The 20,651-nt window shown below is 43.7% G+C and overlaps 2 protein-coding genes across 7 annotated transcripts in view; one reads left to right on the top strand and one right to left on the bottom strand.

Moving 5' to 3' along the window:
* Positions 1–20,651, top strand: part of ERO1B (endoplasmic reticulum oxidoreductase 1 beta) — an 83,426-nt gene that overhangs the window by 60,623 nt on the left and 2,152 nt on the right. For 3 of the 4 annotated variants that reach the window (XM_030334298.1, XM_030334299.1, XM_030334296.1), the window contains one exon: positions 926–9,201. In XM_030334298.1, the coding sequence (XP_030190158.1) occupies positions 926–1,097 (172 nt within the window). In that variant the 3' untranslated portion in view covers positions 1,098–9,201. Of the gene's footprint in view, positions 1–925; positions 9,202–20,651 lie in introns of those variants that run through there. The other variant, XM_030334297.1, reaches the window with a different exon arrangement.
* GPR137B (G protein-coupled receptor 137B) overlaps positions 2,036–20,651 on the bottom strand; it is a 54,725-nt gene continuing 36,109 nt past the window's right edge. Inside the window, exons 5-6 of one of the 3 annotated variants that reach the window (XM_030334301.1) lie at positions 9,681–9,805; positions 2,036–8,206 (exon numbers count right to left, since the gene is read on the bottom strand). In XM_030334301.1, coding sequence (XP_030190161.1) covers positions 8,086–8,206; positions 9,681–9,805 — 246 coding nt within the window. In that variant the 3' untranslated portion in view covers positions 2,036–8,085. Of the gene's footprint in view, positions 8,207–9,680; positions 9,806–18,087; positions 18,622–20,651 lie in introns of those variants that run through there. The other 2 variants (XM_030334300.1, XM_030334302.1) reach the window with 2 other exon arrangements.

Genomic DNA, 20,651 nt, shown 5'->3' with positions numbered 1-20,651 from the left:
TTCATTCAGAGTTTAAGAAAATGTGAAAGTTTTGCACTTTGTCTATTACTGTAAGTTTAAAAAATCGTTTGGTAGTGTTACTTTACTGTTCCCTCCGTTAAAGATAAAACTGTTATTTAAATTCTGTTGACTGGAGAAAATCCTTGGTCATTTCCATTTATTGCTTTTTTTCTTTATGTGATTTGCTTGAAGCTTAGGAAAAATTGTATATTAGAGTGAGTCCTAGGAAATTAAAAGGTTAGGATTCAGTTCTTTTCAGGGTTTTAATGGATGTTTTCACTACCAAGAAAATAAACAAGTGAAGTATTCTTAAGCTGAAATTTATGTAACTTTATTTTACCGCAAATTGGATTGGGGGTGGGGCAGCCTACATTTTCACGTATGTGTGTATCTCCTAAATGTACGTGTAGGAACCTCTGTTTTGTGCGCCTGGTGATACTGTATGATCTTTGTGATATAATGTGTTTTTCTAAGTCACAGACCCCCTTGTGCAGGGACACTAGAGCACTGAGTGTGTCGTGAAAACACGTGGCTGGTATCTCCTCCCGCGTTTTGTGTTCCTCTCGTCACCTGATTTAAAAATCCAGCACTTGATACTATAACTGACAGAAATGATTGTACCGGCTGATGAAGTAATGAAAATGAAGAAAAGGAAAATAATTCCTTCCTTCAACAGCATGGGTTTATTTTTTTTTCCCTTAAGTGGCATCTATGTAAGTTAGAAATATTATGTATTAAAACTGATAAAATTTGAATGCTTCTCCTGTGTTGATTCTTAGATTATCAAGAGGATCAGACAGAATACTAAGTTTTCAGTTTTTGAAATTTAAGTCAAACATGCTGACACGATAACGTTGTGAATTACTCAATACTTGTCAGCTCCGTGTGTATACGAAACACTGCCATATTTTTGGACTTGACCTAGGTGCCACTGTAAGAAAGGGCAGCTGTTTCCATCTACGTCAGCATCACCTTCAGCTGGAAGTTGGGGGGCAGCCGACAGTCCAGCGCTCGGCAGTTGGCAGCCTGAAGGGCCCGCAGAACCCCTGGCTGTCCACCACAGCACACAGACTGCTTCCGTGGGATCGCGGAAATGATTTGGTGAAACGTCACAGACGCAGACATGCCCGCAGGTGGGTGTGCGTTCTAGCTTCAGATCTGAACAGGTGCAGCTTTGATTTTGAACACCGTTCTAATAATCCATTGTGGTACCCCCCAGACTGTAGAAAATGTGAATTAAAGTAAATGTTTCTGCGATCTTTCTTTTCTTGTTCCCTTCCCCCCCCACCTCCATCCCCGCCCCGCCTTTGAAATGTTTCCTGTTATGAGCTGAGGATTTGATTATAGTTAGTGGAGAAGTGAGAGAGGACGGAAGCAGTCAGAGCTGGTTTCTCGGAATGGCAGCCACCGGCCTCCAGCGTGCAGGGTTTCCTCGGGCTCCTGGTCCCTGCGGCAGCACCAGTAGGTAGGTCCGGTGACTAATCCGTTTTAGGAGAGAACGGAGAAGAGTGGATGACTAACTTGTCCGTAGTCACAAATTGCAGGTTGTGGGACTAAAGTTTAAAACCAGCAAGTCTGACTCTATGTCCTTTGCTCGGAATGTAGTGTATCTGTGTTATCACAGAAGTTGGCTTATAATACTCAACGAAAAATTGGGGACTTTGAGTATTTTTTGACTTGTTTTGAGTCACAAGGCTTTTCAAATATTCTTTATTTAATTTTCCAGATAAGTAATACATTCGCATGGTTGAAAAACCAAAAAATAGGAAAGGCCACACAGTGGAATGTCTTCTGTCTGTCCTTGGCCAACCTCCCATACTGCGGACCTGCCCCACCCTTCACCCCTCACCCCAGCCTCTGCCCTTGGTTTCTTAGGTTTCCATCCACACTCTACTTGGGCTTTACACAAGCAAATACAAATGTAAAGTCTTCATTTTGCCTCTCATTTTTACCCAGGAGTAGCATCCTATACATACCATCTGCTTTTACTCACTTAGTTTTTCTTGGTAGTCTTCCCATCTCACTAGTTACTTCACTCATTAAATAAACTTTTTTTTTTTTTTTTTACTAACTGCTCGATATTCCGTAGTGTGAATGGACAGTCATTTAATGAACCAACGCCCTACTAGTGGGCATGTGTCATTCCACACATATGTAAATATGTACTTGTAGAATAAATTCCGCAAAATGGAATTGTTGGGTCACAGGCCATATCCATTTATAATTTTGAAAGATAGACTGTTTCCCTCCACGGAGGCGGTTTCACCGAATTGACGGATCTACGTGCTTACCCGCCACCTTACCTACGTGGATGTGGGTTTGCTGTTTGCTGTCCTGATAGATACAAAATTGTGTATCAGTGTGTTTTAGTTTTGATTTTTCTATTACCAGCGAGACTGACTCCTTTTAACACGTTGAAAATCCATGGTGTTTGTACGTGTCTTTTGTGTTCATATCTTTTACCCATTTTTGTACTACACTGTTGATCTTCTGTTTCTGTGAGTGCTTTGTTACAGATATTAATCCTTTGTATTTTTTTTCTATTTGGTGTCTGTCTTGTGACTTGGCTTATTTAGGATAGCTTTGCCATGCAATTTTTCTTAATGCAGTCTAATTTATCAGTTTCTCAGTGGTTTCTGGACTTTGAGTCAGAGTTAGGAATACCTTCTTACTTTCAGAGCAGTGATTCACCTACCTTTTCTTTTAGAACTTTCATGGCTGTTTTTAGATCGGAATTTGATTCCTTTGGAGTGTGTCCTGGCATGGGGCGTAAGTTATGGATTCGACCCAATTTCTTCCTGCCTGATTACTCAGTTGTTCCAGTGTCATTACTGGACAGTTCTTCTTGTCCTCACCAGTCTGAGATGCTACATTTATTGTATCTAACACCCTACATGCATCTAGGTCTGTATCTGGGTTCTCCGCTGCATCGGTCTGTTGACTCAGGTACCAGTACCACAGTTATTTTAATTACTCGGGGTCTGTGTTTAAATATCTGGTGTGGTGGTCCCCTCTTCTCCCCAACCTCCCTTTTTTTAAAAAAGTTTTCTTTAGCTTTGCTTGTTTATTCCATATGAGTTTTAAAAACATTCTTGAACATACAGACCATGCTAGAACTTGGCCCTATTCAGTGTTTTCTCTGGGGAGTTGCCCTTTTAACCACCTAATGTGTCCCTACTCTTTTTATTCTTTACCGGATAAGAATCTACTTTTTACTGCCTGTTGTGTTCATTATTTCAGTGTTTCACCTGCCAGTGCCCAGACAGGTGAGGGCCACGACTGGGCATGCGGTGCCTGTGTAGACCTATTTTCATCTCCATGCTCCTGTTTTAAGATGGAGTTCTCAAATGATTCCTAAGAGGCTATCTTTATGTAAAATCCTTATTTCCCTTTTTATTCCATTATGAATTCTTTACCCAAAAGCTACACATCTGTCAGACTCCTAAAAAAACAGGGATAGGCCGTTATAGGAATATTATACTTGTCAAATCAATACCTAGCAGATACAAGTGCAAATCAAAGAAGTTACCCTTAAAAAAGACACCCGTCTACCACAAGAACAGGATTGGACTGTTCATTCACTGTTGTGGATGTCGGGACAGTGAACAAAACACAAATACCCCAGCCATCATGTAGCTTATGAATTCTGTAACCTAACTAGGCTAGCCCTAGCTTCTAGCGAGGACACACCCAGGAATAGCTAACATAGAAACCTGTCTAGCAGAGAAGATGCCCTCAGTGTGAACACATCTTCGTGTCTCTCTGACGATGCCATCAAGTTGTCACAGATGGATTAAAATCACACCGTAACACCCCTCGCTCACAGCAGAGTCCACCTTCTTCAGGAAGCACTCGGATAGATTATTTAACTTTCCATACGGATTTCCTTCACAGAATATGCCTCCGAATGGGAAAGTGTTCTCCACTGCGTAGGTGTCAGGTCTGCAAACTTCAGTAAGGGGACGGCAGACCACGGGTACTCAGTAACACAAACTGAATGGCTCTGACAAAACATTTGTTCTTCCTAAACATACCGTTTTATATCTCAATTAATGCCCGAATTCAAGGAGCACCATGTGGGGACCGCCAAGGGACCGGAGGGGCTGTTGTCGGTTAGCAAGATTCGTGGGAAACTGAGGTTCAGAGAAAGGGAGGGATTTAGAGGGAAGTCACAAATCTAGCTTGAGGAAGCAGGCATCTGATCTCCAGTTCTGGCCACGCTGAAGTTCAGAGGCAGAAAACCTGTTCTGGAGATAAAGAGGCTTAATGTTCTGAGCCTTAACGTTGCAAAAGGGAAGACAGAGTTGGAGGCTATGCTGGCATGAAGTATCATCAGCTTCTGGGCAGAGAGAGGAGAGGTTTCAGCCACAGGTCAGAGAAAAGATGAAAATCCAGCTTTGGAGGAACCAGGTGGATTCCATCAGGAGCTGGTGACTTGGACCCGAGGACTTGGAGCCCCTACTTGATGATCGGGGCGGTCCACCTCAGAACTCCACACGGAGGGACCCGCCGTGAAGGCCCAGGCCCCGAGGAGCTGCGCGACCGGCACAGGGAATCCACAGTGATATCTAGGTTGGGGGTACGGGGACATCTTTAGCTACTTCCAGGTATTCTGACCCACTGGCACAAGGCCTTTGCATATATCCCTACTAAGGGCCGAGAGGAGAGTTAACGGAAGGATGCTGCTGAGTTTACACCCTGGACCCACAGACTGGCAAACGCCCAATAATCCCAGCGTCTAGCACATAATAAGCACTCTCTAGACACTGACGGGATTCCACTCCCTTCGTGCCTTAAATGTTTCCTCACTTGAATCACTTTACGGTTTCTGATGAGAATTCCATTATTTTAGCCTGATCCTTTCCAACAGCTCCTCTCTCTGGACCATGAGAAGCCTTAAAATAGCATTATGCATAGTTAGAAACTTTTTTAATCACTGAAATTCTCACTAACCTGGGACAAAAAAATGGAAAGGCCTAGGAGATAGGTCTTTGATGGACCTGACACTTGTCTAGGTTTTATTATACATCCTCTAAAGTGAAAAGGTATTTTTTAAACAAAGTTTCTTCAGTTGGAAACCTTCAAAAAAGGTTCAAATACTTACACCCATCTAATTCTAATGTAAATTTACCTTTATTAAAAAAATAAAAGCAATGTTCTAAAAAAATAAAAGCAATATTCTAGTAATATCTACTATGAGTAAATATAAATGAGAACCTTTTCCTCCAAGCACTTTTCGTGCTCTAGGATTTACTAATGCTTACTCCTTTCCTCTTAATAGGAATTAAGTGTTCAAGGCCAACAAAGAGCAGTTCTGTTGGATTTTGGTAAAAGAGGGTATCTGGGGACGCACTTGCAGGTGTCCCTGATTTACACAGCTAAACAAGCCCAGTTTTAACAACGTGCCTGATACATTCAAGAGAGAACTGGCATAACTAAATAACGATTGATGTGTAGAGTGCAACCGTCAAAACTTCTTACGGTCCCAGCTCTGTGTATCACAATCACTGGCTCAATTAAACAGGTTAATTGTAGAAAGAGAAAAAGAGCCGATGAAAGGTATCCACACGACTCAGCCGGCACCTGTAGACCGTTACCTGCAGGGGTGCACACCCATTCTGCAAGATCTCCAGCAGGTGCACAGAAATACCCAGCCTTTTAGCGCAGAATCAGACTTAGTCCACAATTTTCAGCAACTCTGCCTCTTCCCCATTTTTAACTTTTAAACGACCAGGGTTTAAATTTCATCATGTTGCCTTGAAACAGGAGGACATTCGGATATTTTACAACCAGTAATCCCCACTCCTTGTCTTGTCTTAGCCTTTAATATTTCACGTAAGCAGTAGTAGCTTTGTTAGTGTACCTATTTCACAACACTTAGGAAACTAAAGGAAATTTTCATTTCCCTTTTCATACCATACCTGTAACATTTCACAGGGTACATGTGGTCATTTACTAGGAGAGAGAGTTTGATACAATCCTATTTTTTACATTCTAGATGTGTTTACAATACTTGTGCTTTAGCAATCCTTTTATAAAGGGGAAGAGAAATATAGGCTCTTAGAACATTTTTATCCTTTCCAGTAAAAAAAGTTCAAACAGCTTTATCATAAAAATAGAATTTTGGCTTTTATCGGTTAATGCTGGGTATTTAATTTTCCTGCCAGTAGTGATAGAATAATGTGTTGATACAGCAGGAGTAGAATAATTGGATGATTTTAGTGATTTATTACTATATTAAAAAAAATATACCTACCCTTGAATGATCTTAAGTACTTTCTGTGAAAGCATGATCTAAAGTTTTAAGCATATGCCGGGTCTGCCTTTAAATTTTCCTAAGTATTAGTAACAAAGACAGTATGACAAGTCAGGTGTTCTTAAAGCTATTTAGAATGACAACTTACAATATAATAGGCAACCCAAGTAACCAGTGCAAATTTTGCTTCAGTGTACAATTTTCCCTGACAGTAACTATTTTCAATGATGTGTGACCCCAATTCTTCCATATACTAAAAGGCAAGAATGCTGTTATGTGGGATTCTGCAGGATAAATGTGTTCTGTACAAATGACATAACCCAATCACAAACCATTTATGACTTGAGATGGCAATTTTAAATACTATCAAGAGAAAGTAGACTTGATCTCTGTGAATGAAATCAGTGCCCAGAGATAAGTTATTTCTGAAGACCACAAAAAAAAAAAAAAAAAAACATTTTGAAATGGGTTTCATCCTGAAGGCAGAGCTTATTAATATAACTTTCTCTTCATCTCCTCCTCCTGTCCTGAGATGTAAGATTTCGTAGGCAGAACAGATACTTTCTGGTAACAGCACTTCCTCTAGTACCTTCTCTCTGATTTACAGAAAATCGGAGCATTCAACTGACAGAGCCATGCACCACGGTTTTGCATTCGAGGCAGTTGTACTTCTAGAAGATCTTGGAGGTTTCAGAGTAGCACCTGTGGCTGGGGAACCAGTATTTCAGGACAGGGGTCTCATTTAAACGGAAGAGGACTTCTAAGCAATGGTCTGGAACACACCCTTTTGCGTGGCTAAGAGGCAGGAATCCTGCTACAGAAAACTGCCCTTTTTAAAGTTGCAGTTTCTAATAGGCTGCTCTCAGAGCTATTTAAAAATAAAGGGCGTTACTCGAGATATGGTGGGAAGTTACAGGAAACCTGTTGAGTCTTCTGGATCAAGGGCATTTCTTACTCCTCCCCTTGGGAGAACCTCTCCTTTGTTCCTTGAAGGTAAGGAACCATCGGTGCTTTGGGAATGGTGCTTCCTGCAGAGGCCCTCAGGTACCGCTTATCGGATTTCACTGGGCTGAAAAACCAGGCAAAGTTTCCACATAGAGCAGAGCACGTTTAATAGCGCGAGTCCACTCGGTTTTTAACACACCGACTCATCACCGAAGCGTATGCATTAGTGCCCTGTTGAAAGGATACCACCTTTTTGGCAAAATTTAGGAGATTAGTTGAGGGAACAACTGCCTGGACCTTAAAGAACTCAGAAGAAGGGGCCAATTACCTGGTACAAGTCCTGGACATTCTCCTACATCATAACTTTTAACACTGGAGTTGCAACTGGCTTTCCGAGATGTCAACTGTATTTCGAGTTGATTCAGAAGCTTCGGATCTGCATGACCCGAAGAGGTGAGGACCTAAAGAACACTTTAGTCCAAAAGCCTTAAACAACCATCAGACCATGTACTGTATGCTTTTAAAGTGAATTATGCATAAAAGTCTGTGCAAACTACAAACATATATTGCAATAACATTCTCAAAAAATCCTAGTATATATTTTAGCATTATTAAGTTATATAAAATACATCTTTATAAAAGTACAGAATTTTTTTAAAGTTTAAATTATACCCACTGAAATAGGTGGCCAGGCTCACTTTTTAGTACTAAAATAAGGTTTTTATCAATCTAAATTATTGCTTAGTCCTATGGAGCCATTAGAAACCTGTAACAAATAAAAATCAAGTCCTATTTCTTAAGGAAAAGTGCCTTATTAAAAATTCAGCTGTCATTGAGTTAGTCTCTCTGAAGCCTCTCACTTGAGGAATCTTCCATAAAAGTTTTTACTGATGCTGCCCCTGGCTTGGCTTGTCAGGATCCAACATGGAGTCTGGTTGGAAAGTTCCCACCTGTGCCAGGAAGCTGTTTGTTTGCTGTCCCCAGTCATAGTAGTCTGGAGCAAAACTTAAAAAGAAAAAGACATATTGGTGACTTGGAACGCTGTACTTCCTCCTGATGACCTATTTTAGATGGACAGAACTGGGGTTTTTGTAGATAAAGTGTAGACAAGCCCAGTTTTTTAAAGTAGCTTCTTGAAGTCCATGTGCAGTGGCCAGAAGTTCACCCGCAAAAACCTACTGAACGCTGTGCAGCCCAGAAGCATCGTATTAGAACCGTAAGCCAATCACTATGTATAACAAAATATTCCACCAGCAAATTGTGTCTGACAGCTCTGGACAGGTAACTTCGCACTGATTTTTGTTATGTGTCGAACACTCGTAGAATCAATAACTGCCCTGTTGGGCTTCTGTGAGTTAATACCTGTAAAGTGCTTAGAACAGTATCTCAGTGTCTAGTAAGCCCTCAACAGTGTACCTTTTATATTCTTCTTCTCACCTTCCGTGTAGTAGAAAAGGGATCTTCTTCCACAAGGGGAGTGAGGACCCTCTCAGCTCTGGGCTGCCTTTGGCAGGTGAGAGGCCAGGGCAGCTCCAGCAGGACAGGGAGGGACACACATAGCGAGAGGGAAATGTGGTGGGGGAAAGGGATGAGAGAACATTCTAGGGAGGAGGGTGAGAACAACTTTTGACCTCGGGAAGTCCTTGGTTATTGGCTCCCCTCCAGATTTCTATGTTCTTCACATCTGCTGGTGTGGTCTGTGGATTGCTGTGCTTTCCCCAAGCACCATCTTGGATTCTGTCTGGTTCGCTGCTCCCTCATCTAGTGAGCAAACCATGTGTCCCCCAAGCTTTTCCTCAGTTCTGTGTCCCTAACACAAGGGCGCCTCTCACGTTTTCCAAGGACATTTATTGTTCGTAATAAGGAGTAAAAAAGCTAGCTTATCTTCTATCATTCCATCCTGAGGGTGGAGTTGGGGGGGGGGGGGCGGAGGATAATTTATGTTAAAGTGTTAATGATCACCCTTTAAATGTACAAAGGATTGCAAAAAAAAAAAAAAATAATAAGCTTTCACTTCCAAGAAACACACTTCCAAGAAAAGAGGCCTGAAGCCTCCCTTTCACAGCAAGGGAACGGGGTCCTGGGACCACAAGCCCCAGCAGAGAGGCGCTCGGTAAGCATCAGCTCAGCCCTTTTTCTTCTCTCCCTGCTGCTGGCCCTCAAGTCCCAGGTTCACAGGCTGCAAGAGGGGACACGATGATCACTGGGCCCTGGGGAGTGGCTAAGCATCACAGGCTGAAAAGGGGGAAGGGAACCCCAGTAGCTCCCGCCCCTCCTGTCTGCCATCCTGGGAGCGGGCCTCTCAGGTTGCACTTAGTCTCCTAGTCAGGGGCTTCTCCTCCCTCAGTTTCCTCTCTGCCGCACAGCCTCTAGCTCCAGGGCTATTTTACATGGGCGTTTTCTCTTGGGTTGAATCGATTTCACCAGTGCAGTCCTCGGCCTACTAACCATGCCTCTCTACCTTGAACTAGGGTCTCACCTTCCCTGAAGTCCCTGAGGGGCGATGTTCCAGGCAAGGTCATCATCACTATCGTATCTTCGAGGGTTGTCAAAGAAGTAAGATCTGGGGCTGAATCCGTGGCTGGGGACCATCCCAGGGTTCGTCTAGAAAGACAGTTAATTGTTCAGTTACTTTGAGACACTATGCCTTCCTCTAGACAAAGACGAGGAAGATTCTTTCTTGTTGGAAATTGAAGATTCTGTGCCCATCTGAATGGAGGATGTACCTGTTCAACTACAGTGTGCATTTTAGTTGCTTTTCTAGTTAAGACGTGTTAACTTTTTCTTTTCTCAGTATGGACAAAATCTTCTTTCAGAGTTCTGCTTGCAACAATGAATTACTGTTTCAATCCCTTACTGAAACACCAGGCACCGCCCAAAGTAGCCAAACTCCATAGTCCCGAATTAGCTACAAACCTCTATAAACATGTGGGCATTTACCACAAGTGAAAATAGTGAAACGATAATGATGAAATAATTTTGAGAAGGTTTTGTATCCAGTTTCCATATCCTGCTTCTATAATCCTTTCATCCTGTTTGCCCATGCTGAGCTCACCTTTCAAAAGATTTCAAATGACTAGTTTCATTAAGCAGAAGATCAGAACTGCATCATATGGCAAACCAAAGCTGGCATAAAATACAGAATTTGTTTGACATCCTTGTGCGTATCACTACTGGTCTGTTTTAGAGTTAAACAAGAGTCTGAAACAAGGTTGCTATATGATGGTATCTATATGGAAATGCCTCCTTTTCTAAGACTAATCTAGCAAATACAGGAAACAACTTACACAAGGTGGGATGCCTGAAAATTTATCAGTTTGTAGCAGTTCAAGAATGTCTTTGCAGAAAAATGAATTTGGATCCCTAACCTCACACAGATACAAAAAGTAACTCAAAACGGATCAAGGGCCTAAATGTAAGAGTAAAACCTGTAAATTGTTGAGAAGAAAGATAAAGGCACGGATCTTTGTGACCCAGGAAATTTGGCAAAGGATTCTCAGAAATGGTACCAAAAGCATGAGCAACAAAAGAAAAAAACATGATTAAAATTAAAAACTTCAAAAGATACCATCAAAAAAGTGAAGAAACAGCCCCAAAATGGGAGCAAATATTTGCAAAATCCCTTATATGACAAGGGACTTGTATGTAAAATACACCAAGAACTCTTACAACTCAATAATAACTCCATTTAAAAATGGGCAAAGGATCAGGGCACCTGGGTGGCTGTCGGTTAAGCGTCTGACTTCAGCTCAGGTCACGATCTCGCGGTCCGTGAGTTCGAGCCCCGCGTCGGGCTCTGGGCTAATGGCTCAGAGCCTGGAGCCTGTTTCCGATTCTGTGTCTCCCTCTCTCTCTGCCCCTCCCCCGTTCATGCTCTGTCTCTTTCTGTCCCAAAAATAAATAAAACGTTGAAAAAAAAAAATGGGCAAAGGATCAGGGCACCTGGGTGGCTGTCGGTTAAGCGTCCGACTTCAGCTCAGGTCACGATCTCGCGGTCCGTGAGTTCAAGCCCCGCGTCGGGCTCTGGGCTGCCGGCTCAGAGCCTGGAGCCTGCTTTGGATTGTGTGTCTGTCTCTTTCTTTGCCCCTCCCCCACTCACACTCTGTCTCTCTCTCTCTCTCTCTCTCTCTCAAAAATAAACAAACATTAAAGATTCCGTATTTTATAAAAGCAGGGGAAGCAAAGGATTTGAATAGACATTTCTCCAAGGACGATGTACAAATGCCCAATAAGCCTGTGGAAAGATGCTGAACATTGTTAGTGATCAGGGACATGCAAATCAAAAGACACAGCGAGGTACTGGCCATCCAGGGTATCGAGAATCAAAAAATCAAATCACAAGCGCTGGGGAAGAGGTGGAGGAGCCAGAAGATTCACACGCGACGGGTGTGAATGTAAAATGGGGCACCTACTGTGGAAAACAGCGTGGCAGGCAGGTCTTTTAGAAAACGTGCGGCACCAACTTCCGGGACGACGGCAGAGTCGGAGGGGCCTGAGCTCACCTCACCCCACAGATGCAAGCAGATGACAGAAAACAATTCAAACACTGACACAGCAAACTCCACAAGTAAACGCTGAGAAGGAGTCACGTCAAAGACCGTAGGGAGAGCAGAATCCTGCTCGGGAGCTAACGGGCGATGCCATCTGCAGGTGGCCAGGACCTGGGGGCACAGTGAGGGCAGAGAACGGGTTCCTCACAGCCCCGGAGCCTGCATGGGGAAGTGAATCCCCGTAACATGTGGCTCTGGGAGGCTGAAGGGCCGAATTTCCTGAGTTCTTACAACTCAGGCTGCACTGAAAGCCTGGAACTTCGGAACTCACCAGGCTCAGTTCCGGAAGAGGCGGGAGGGAGAGAGGGAAACCGTGGGCCACTCTTAACGAGGCAGCACACCAAACAGCCGGGAGCTGCGGTTTGAGAGATGCCTGGGGCTCACGGGAGCGAGAGCTGGTCACTAACCTCAGGGCCCGTACCCGAGGGCCAGATTTCACTGGGAGACGCCTCCAGGAGCAAAGGGGCTGCAGACACAGCCTCCCTATCCCACCCCCACCCCCAGCAGTAAACATAGCCACCTGGGGGAGCCAGCACCGTGCCAGCACCCACGGCCTGCCTCAGCCCTGGTGCCGCGGGTCCCCTCCTCCGGAAGACAGTCACAAACGTTGCCGAAGCCGAGTGTCCCTACTGTGTGTTTTGGCAGGGCCTGGGTCCTGGCAGCAGGGGTGGGTCACCCCCCACGGGGCATGCTTGCACCTCGTGGAAGCTGCACGCCCTGCCCTCTGTACACACTGCAGAGCGGCCCTGGCCAGCCTGTCTCCGCAAGGCTGCGTGTCCCCTGAGGAAGAGGACCCGCACGCGAAACTGCACGGGCAATGCACATTCCACTTGTGCGCTTTGCGGAGCAATCCAGGCTGGCGGGGCTTGGCGGTGGAGGGACGTCCCCTCTGTAAAAGGGCCAGTTCCACCTTCTTAAAAGTACACAGCCCACTACTACTTTCAAGGGCAGGAAAAGTAACTGACTTTTCTAACACAGAGAAACAGAATCAGGGCTGCCTGGGTGGCTCAATTAAGCACCCGACTTTGGCTCAGGTCATGATCTCACAGTTCGTCCGGTGCTGACAGCTCGGAACCTGGAGCCTGGAGCCTGCTTCGGGTTCTGTCTCCCTCTGCCTCTGCTCATGCTCTTGCTCTCTCTCAAAAATAAATATTAAAAAAAATGAAAATTAAAAAAAAAAAAAAAAAAAAAACAGAAGTAGACAAAATGAGGAGACAGGAACATGTCCCAAATGAAAGAACAGGACAAAACCTCAGCAAAACACCTAAGCGAAACCAATATAAGTCATATACCTCATAGAAACTTTAATGATCTTAAAGCTACTCACTGGACTTGAGAAAAGAGTGGGAAACATCAGTGAGACCCTTAACACGAGATAAAATAGAATCAGAGATAAGATAATCTAAAAATACATTAGATTTAATAACTAGCAAGCCTGAAGCACCTGGGTGGCTCAGTTGAGCATCCAATGCTCGATTTCAGCTCAGGTCGTGATCTCACAGTTGTGGGACTGAGCCCTACATCAGGCTCTGCTCTGAGCACCGGGCCTGCTTGGGATTCTTTCTTTGCCCCTCCCCCACTCATCCTCTCAACATTTAAAAAAAAAAAAAAAAGGCTAGAGGAAGCAGAGGAACGCATTAGTCACCTGGGAGGGCAGAGTGTTGGAAAGTAATCAATCTGAGCAGGTGAGAAGAAAACACAAATTGTGCAAAATGAGAACAGACTTTGAAGCTCAGCGACTCCATCAAGCATAATAACGTTGCATGACAGGGATCCCAGAAAAAGAAGAAAGAGAAAAGGGAGCAGGAAATGTATTTGAAGAAATAATAACTGAAACCTCTGTCATGTGAGGAAGGAAATAGATACCCAGATCCAGGAGGCGTACAGATCGCTCAAAAAAATCAACCAAAGGAGGTCCACACCAGGACGTATGGTGATCAAAATGGCAAAACAGTGATAAAAGATTTTAAAAGCAGCAAAAGAAAGGACTGTTACATACCAGAGAAACCCGATAAGGCCATCCGCTGCCTTTTCAACACAAACTATGCAGGCCAGAAGGGAATGGCATGATATATTCAAAGGAAAAAAATCTGCCATCAAGAATACTCAACAAATAATCCTAAAATTTGTATGGAACCACAAAGACCCCAAATAGTCCATGCAATCTTGAAAAAGCAAAGCAAAGCTGGAGGGATCACAACTCCAGACAAGTTATATTACAAAGCTGTAGGCATCCAAACAGCTCGGTGCTGGCACAAAACAGACACATAGGCCAATGGAACAGAACAGAAAACCCAGAAATAAATCCACAATTATATGGTCAATTAAAATTCAACAAAGAAGGCAAGAACACACAATAGGAAAAAGTCCCTTTAACAAATAGTATTAGGAAAACGGGGCCACATTTTTACACCATACACAAAGTAAACTCAAGATGGAGTAAAGATCTAAATGTGAGACCTGAAACCATAAAAATCCTAGAAGAGAACTTAGGTAGTAATTTCTCTGACCTCACCCACGGCATCATTTTTCTAGATATGCCTCCTGAGGTAAGGGAAACGAGCAAAAATGAACTATTGGGACCACATCAAAATAAAACGCTTCTGCACAGCGAAGGAAACAACCAACAAAACCAACAGATAACCTACTGACTGGGAGAAGATATCTGTAAGTGGCATATTCAACATAGGGTTACTATCTAAATTATAAAAAGAAGTTATAGGGGCGTCCGGGTGGCTCAGTGGGTTGGGCGACCAACTCGGGCTCAGGTCGTGATCTCGCAATTTGTGAGTTCAAACCCCGCGTCGGGCTCTGTGCTCACAGCTTGGAGCTGAAGCCTGCTTTGGATTCTGTGTCTCCCTCTCCTCCTCGTGCTCTGTCTCTCAAAAATTAATAAACGTTAAAAAAATAATTTTAAAGAAGTTATAAAATGCAACATCCAAAAACCAAATAATCCAACTAAAGGGGTGCCTGGGTGGCTCAGCTGGTTAAGCGTCTGACTCTTGGTTTCTGTTCAGGTCATGATCCCGTGGTTCATGAGATTGAGCCCTGTGTTGGGCTCTGTGCTGGCAGTGTGCAGTCTACTTGGGATTCTCTCTCAAAATAAATAAACATTTTTTTTTTAATGGGCAGAAGACATGAAAGGACATTTCTCCAAAGAAGACATCCGGATGGCAAACATACACATGAAAAGATGCTCAACATCACACGTCATTAGGGAAGTGCAAATCAAAACCACAATGAGATATCACCTCACACCTGTCAGAATGACTAAACTCAAAAACACAAGAAACAAGTGCTGGCAAGAATGTGGAGGAAAAGGAACTCTCGTGCACTGTTGGTGGAAATGCAAACTGATGTAGTCACTGTGGAAAACAATATGGAAGTTCCCTCAAAAAATTAAAAATAGAACTACCCTATGATCCAGAAATTGCACTACTAGGCATTTACCAAAAGAATACAAAAACACTAATTCAAAGAGATATATGCAACCCTATGTTTACTGCAGCATTATTTACAATAGCCAAATTATGGAAGCAGCCCAAGTATCCACTGACAGATGAATGGATAAAGAAGATGTGGTGTATATATACAGTGGAATATTATGCAGCCATAAAAAAGAATGAACTCTTGCCATTTGCAACAACATGGATGGTGCTAGATAGTATTATGCTAAGCAAAATAAACCAGTCGTAGAAAGACAAATACCATGTGATTTTCACTCAAAACAAATGAGCAAAGGGGGGAAAAAAACAACAACAAACCAAAAAACAGACTCTTAACTATAGAGAACAGTTATCACAGGAAAGATGGGTGGGGGATGGGAGAAACGGGGGAGGGGAATTGTAAGTACACTTATCTTGATGGGCACTAAGACACGGATGGAATGTCAACCTGCCAATATTATACACCTGAAACTAATATAACACTATATGTTAACCATACTGAAATTTTTAAAAAGTTCCACATAGAGTTACCACATGACCTAGCAATTGCATTCCTAGATACATACCTAAGAGAAATGAGACGTATGTTCACACAGAAACTTGTACATCGATGTTTACAGAAGCACTGTTCTTGAGAGCTAAGAAATGGAGGGGCACCTGGGTGGCTCAGTTGGACATCTGACTTCAGCTCAGGTCATGATCTCATGATTCGTGAGTTCGAGCCCCACGTCGGGCTCCGTGCTGACAGCTCAGACTCTGGAGCCTGCTTCGGAATCTGTGTCTCCCTCTGTCTCTGCCCCTCCCCTGCTTGCACGCGCTCTCTCTTGATCTCTCAAAAATAAACATTAAAAAAATTTTTTATAAAGCTGAGAAATGGAAACAATGGGTAACTGGATAAACAAGATGTGATCTATCCACACGATGAAATGTTATTCGGCCCTAAAAAGGAACAAAGTACTAACACATAGTGCAACACGGATGAGCCCTGAAAACATCATGCCGAGGGAAAGAAGCCAGTCACGGAACACCGCGCGATATGATCCCATTCCTGTGAAAGCCCACAAGAGACAGATGAATAGACACAGATTAACAGTTGCTCAGGGGCTGGGGGCAGGGGATGGGCAGTGATAGCTAATGGGTACAGGTTTCTTTCTGAGGTGATAAAAAACGTTCTCAAAAGTGTGGTGACGGACGGACGTATCTGAATACACCGAAAACCACGGAACTGTAGACACGAAATGGGGAAACTGCACGGTATGGGGATTCTAGCCCATTAAAGCTGTTTAAGCAACAACAAAAATACAGAGATTCTCAAACTTCACGGTGCATTCAAATCACCTGGGGTGCTTTTTTTTTGAAAATGTGGATTCCCCGAACCTACCCGGGAGATCCTCACCTGGGTCTGGAACGTGGCCTAAGAGTCAGTGCTGACACTGAGCGCCCTTGGGACTCTATGGGGACGGGAGGGAGCCACACTGCAAGGACGGTCACATTGGTTTTAGTGATGCCAAGTGCAGAGGCTTGTTTATACTGACTGGACGATGGGTACAAGCGGTAGCTAACGTTTTAAAGAAATGCCTCCACCTGCAGCGTGCGCTTTTAAAGTCAACGAAACACGAGTTGTATTATAAATCCGCCCCCCCCGGCCCCAAAGCAACATTAGACTGTTTTTTCTCCAAGCAACGACAGGAATTACAGACAGTAATCAGAGTATTACTGAGCCATGCATATTAGCAATGTAGCCTCCCCAAACCTTATGCCAAGGAGAGCCACCGCTCACCACAGTAATGAGCATTATGGACTTGGGAGCCAGACTGCATTTGGTCCCGGCCCTGTCTCCGACTGGCCGTGTGGACCCTGAGCCTCAGTTTCCTCATCTAAGTATGATAACAGTTTCCATCTCAGAGGGTGAGGATTAAAGCGCCGATCAGAATCGGGCCCAGCACACACACGCACTGCACCGTACAGCCGTTAACTACTTCCAGCAAACTCTGCACGCGATAATGGCATTAAGTCTGCAGTCCTCTGCCTGAGGATGTTTTAGGCACACTGGTGCTTTGCCAAGCCCAATCTGACACTCACGCCACCTGCTCGTTGGAGTTAGTCCGTGTGTAGAAAAGGAGGCGTGTTTTTGTATTCAGGATCATGCATCCTTCATACTGAAGTCCCTTCCTCGTGGTAAATTAGGAGAAAATATCCTTGGGGGCATAAAGGGTCGCTGTAACTCACTAATCTGCTACTGTCGGTGGGAGCTTCTCGTGAGTGTGGTGCACGGACTCGAAGTCCCAGAGATGATCTTCTGCAAGGTCATGACTGTTTTCATAACTCGTGTGTTAAGATGTAATCTGCCTTTTCCGTGGTCTCAACACTGGCACTAATGGAGAACCAAAGTGCTGTGGCATCGACTGCACCGGCCATCACCGCGTCCTTCCCCACACTGCACGGTCAGGTAAAGCAGGTCCACTGAAGATGGTCTTCGGGGCATCTGGGTGGCTCAGGCGGTTGAGCAGCCGACTTTGTCTCAGGGCATGACCTCACGATTCATGAGTTCGAGCCCCGCATTGGGCTCTGTGCTGACGGCTCAGAGCCAGCTTCAGATCCTCTGTCCCCCCTCTCTCTCTGCCCCCCATCCCGCTTTCTCTCCCTCAAAAAAAAAAAAAAAGATTGCCTTTGACAAAGAGGAAGTTATTAGTTGTATTAAATCTTAACCCTTGGGCCTTTTTTATTCTGGGGGCAGGGAGAAAGAGAGAAGTGGGGCTGACCTGAAGCAGGGATCGTGTTTTTTTTTTTTTTTCCCAAAGCAGGGCTCGTGCTCCCCCAATGTGGGGCTCGAACTCATGAAGCATGAGATCATGACCTGAGCCAAAGTCAGGTGCTTAAAGACTGAGCCACCCAGGTGCCCCTCAGACCTGTCATTTTACTATGTGATGTGACAAAATGGGACGTATGCACACGGCGCTTCTGCTGTGAGAGAGCTGTTTTTGGGAATAGACTCACAGCAGTGTGAGTTTAACTACCTCTTTCTGTGCAACTTAACTCAGACCATGCTTTTTTGGACCTGGGTATTTGACGGACGCTTGAAAGTAAATGAAAGAGAATGTGTGGATGGTACTTGTTGTCACTGATCAAATTTGAGCTTTGAAGCCCAAATTAAAGCTTTGGAAAACCTGTATTCCCCACCATGAGCTAGAGGGCATCCCAATACTTAAAGATTTTCCTGATGAGATCAGTGGTGATATTTAATGAATGAATTTTAGAAGATCTGCATAACTCAGTAAGCCAGTGTTTTCCTGATGACTGATGCATATTACAAACGATGCGCGGGTAAAAGATCCATTCAAAGCACAAGACAAACTGATGGATGTCCGTGTACAACAATCCGGAAAGTTCACTGGTATGGTTCTAGAGTCCACACTGCAGGTACCTTTTAAGAAACCACAACTTGTCAGTTTTGATGTGTATCAAAGAAAAATATCCACAATTACGTTCAAACTTATTAGAACACTCCACTTCATTGCAACCACATCTTTCTGTGAGGGGAATTTTCTTCATATACTCAACCAAAACAACATATTACAACAGAAGCAGAATCCAGATGTCTTCTATTAAAAGCAGGTCAAACCCCCCCCCCCCAAGTTTAAAACAATGCTACTCTTCTATTTTGGTCTGGATAATGTTCTTTCTCATAAAAAAAAAATTAGGGTAATGTTTATTATTTTTAGTGCATTTTTTAATGTTTATTCATTTTTGAGAGAAAGAGGAGACCGAGAAAGAGAGAGAGAGAGGATAGATGGGGGAGGGGCAGAGAGAGGGGGCACAGAGGATCTGAAGCAGGCTCTGTGCTGAGAGCAGCGAGCCCGATGCAGGGCTTGAACTCATGAACTGTGAGATCATGACCTAAGCTGAAGTTGGATGCTCAGCTGAGCCACCCAGGCTCCACTGGTTTTAAATTACACACACACACACACACACACACACACACACACACACACACACCTCCAAACAAGAGCCTCTGGGGTGCTCAATAATTTATCGGTGTAACCCCTAAGAGCCAAGGCAATCTTGAAAAAGAAGAACAAAGCTGTGTCACGCTCTCTGATTTCAAACTATATTACAAAGATACGGTAATCAGTACGGTATTGCCATAAAACCAGACACCTAGATCAATGGAACAGAACTGAGGGCGCAGAAAGAACCCCATGCTTACATGGTCAATCCCTTTATAACAAAGCAACCATGAATACATAATGGAAAGAGAACAGCCTTTTCAATAGATGGGAAAACTGGACAGTCACATGGAAAAGAATGGAACTGGACGACTATCTTATACTAAATACAAAAATTAACTCAAAATGGATTAACTACTTGAATGTGAGAATTAAAACCATAAAACTGCTCCTAAAAGAAAACACAGGTGGTGATCTCCCTGATGTCAGTCCTGGCAATGATCTGGCACCAAAAGTAAATGACACAAAAGCAAAACCAAACAAGCGGGACATCATCAACTAAAAAGCTTCCTTCCACACAGCAAAGGAAACCATAAACAAAATGAAAAGACGACATACTGAATAGGAGAAGATTTCTGCAAATCATATATCCAATATCCAAAATATCCAATCTATCCAATCATATATCCAATCTCCAAAATATATGAACTCCTACAACTCAATAGCAAAAACCCAATTAAAAACAGGCAAAGGACCTGAGCGGACATTTTCCCAGAGACCTACAGATGGCCAACAGGCACGTGAAAAGATGTGAACCTCACTAGTCATCGAAACAAATCAAAACCACAGTGAACGACCGCCTCACACCTGTCAGAATGGCTACAATGAAAAAGACAAAAAGTAACAAGTATTGGCTAGGATGTGAAGAAAAGGAAATCCTTGTACACTCCTGGTGGGAATGCAAACTGGTGCAGCTGGGGAAAACAGTACCGAGGTTCCTCCAAAAATTAAAATTGAACTACCCTACAATCCCTTAATTCCACTTCTACCTGTTTATCTGAAGAAAATAAAAACATTAACTTGAAAAGACACATGCACCCTCGTGTTCACTGTAGCATTATTAACAATAGCCAGGACATGGAAACCACCTAAAAGTTCATCAATGGATGAAAAGCTAAGGAAAAGCTATATGCGCTGGAGTATTACTCAACCAAGAAAAAGAACAAAATCTTGCCACTTGCAACGACATGGATAAACCTTGAGGGCGTTATGCTAAGTGAAATAAGTCAGACAGAAAATGATAAATACCGTTAAGATCTCACCTAGGTGGACTCTAAAAGTAAACCAAGAAAACCCACATGGATATAAAGATCAGACGGGTGCTGGCCTGAGGTGGAGGATAGGGGGTGGGCAAAATGGGCGAAGGGGGCCAAAAGGTACAAACTTCCAGTGATAAAGTAGGTCCTGGGGATGTCACGCATAGCACGGGGCCCACAGTTAGTAATAG

This window comes from Lynx canadensis, chromosome D2 (assembly GCF_007474595.2).
Source record: "Lynx canadensis isolate LIC74 chromosome D2, mLynCan4.pri.v2, whole genome shotgun sequence".
NCBI lineage: Eukaryota > Metazoa > Chordata > Mammalia > Carnivora > Felidae > Lynx > Lynx canadensis.
The sequence above is the reverse complement of the archived record's forward strand: the minus strand, read 5'-3'. Positions and strand labels throughout refer to the sequence as shown.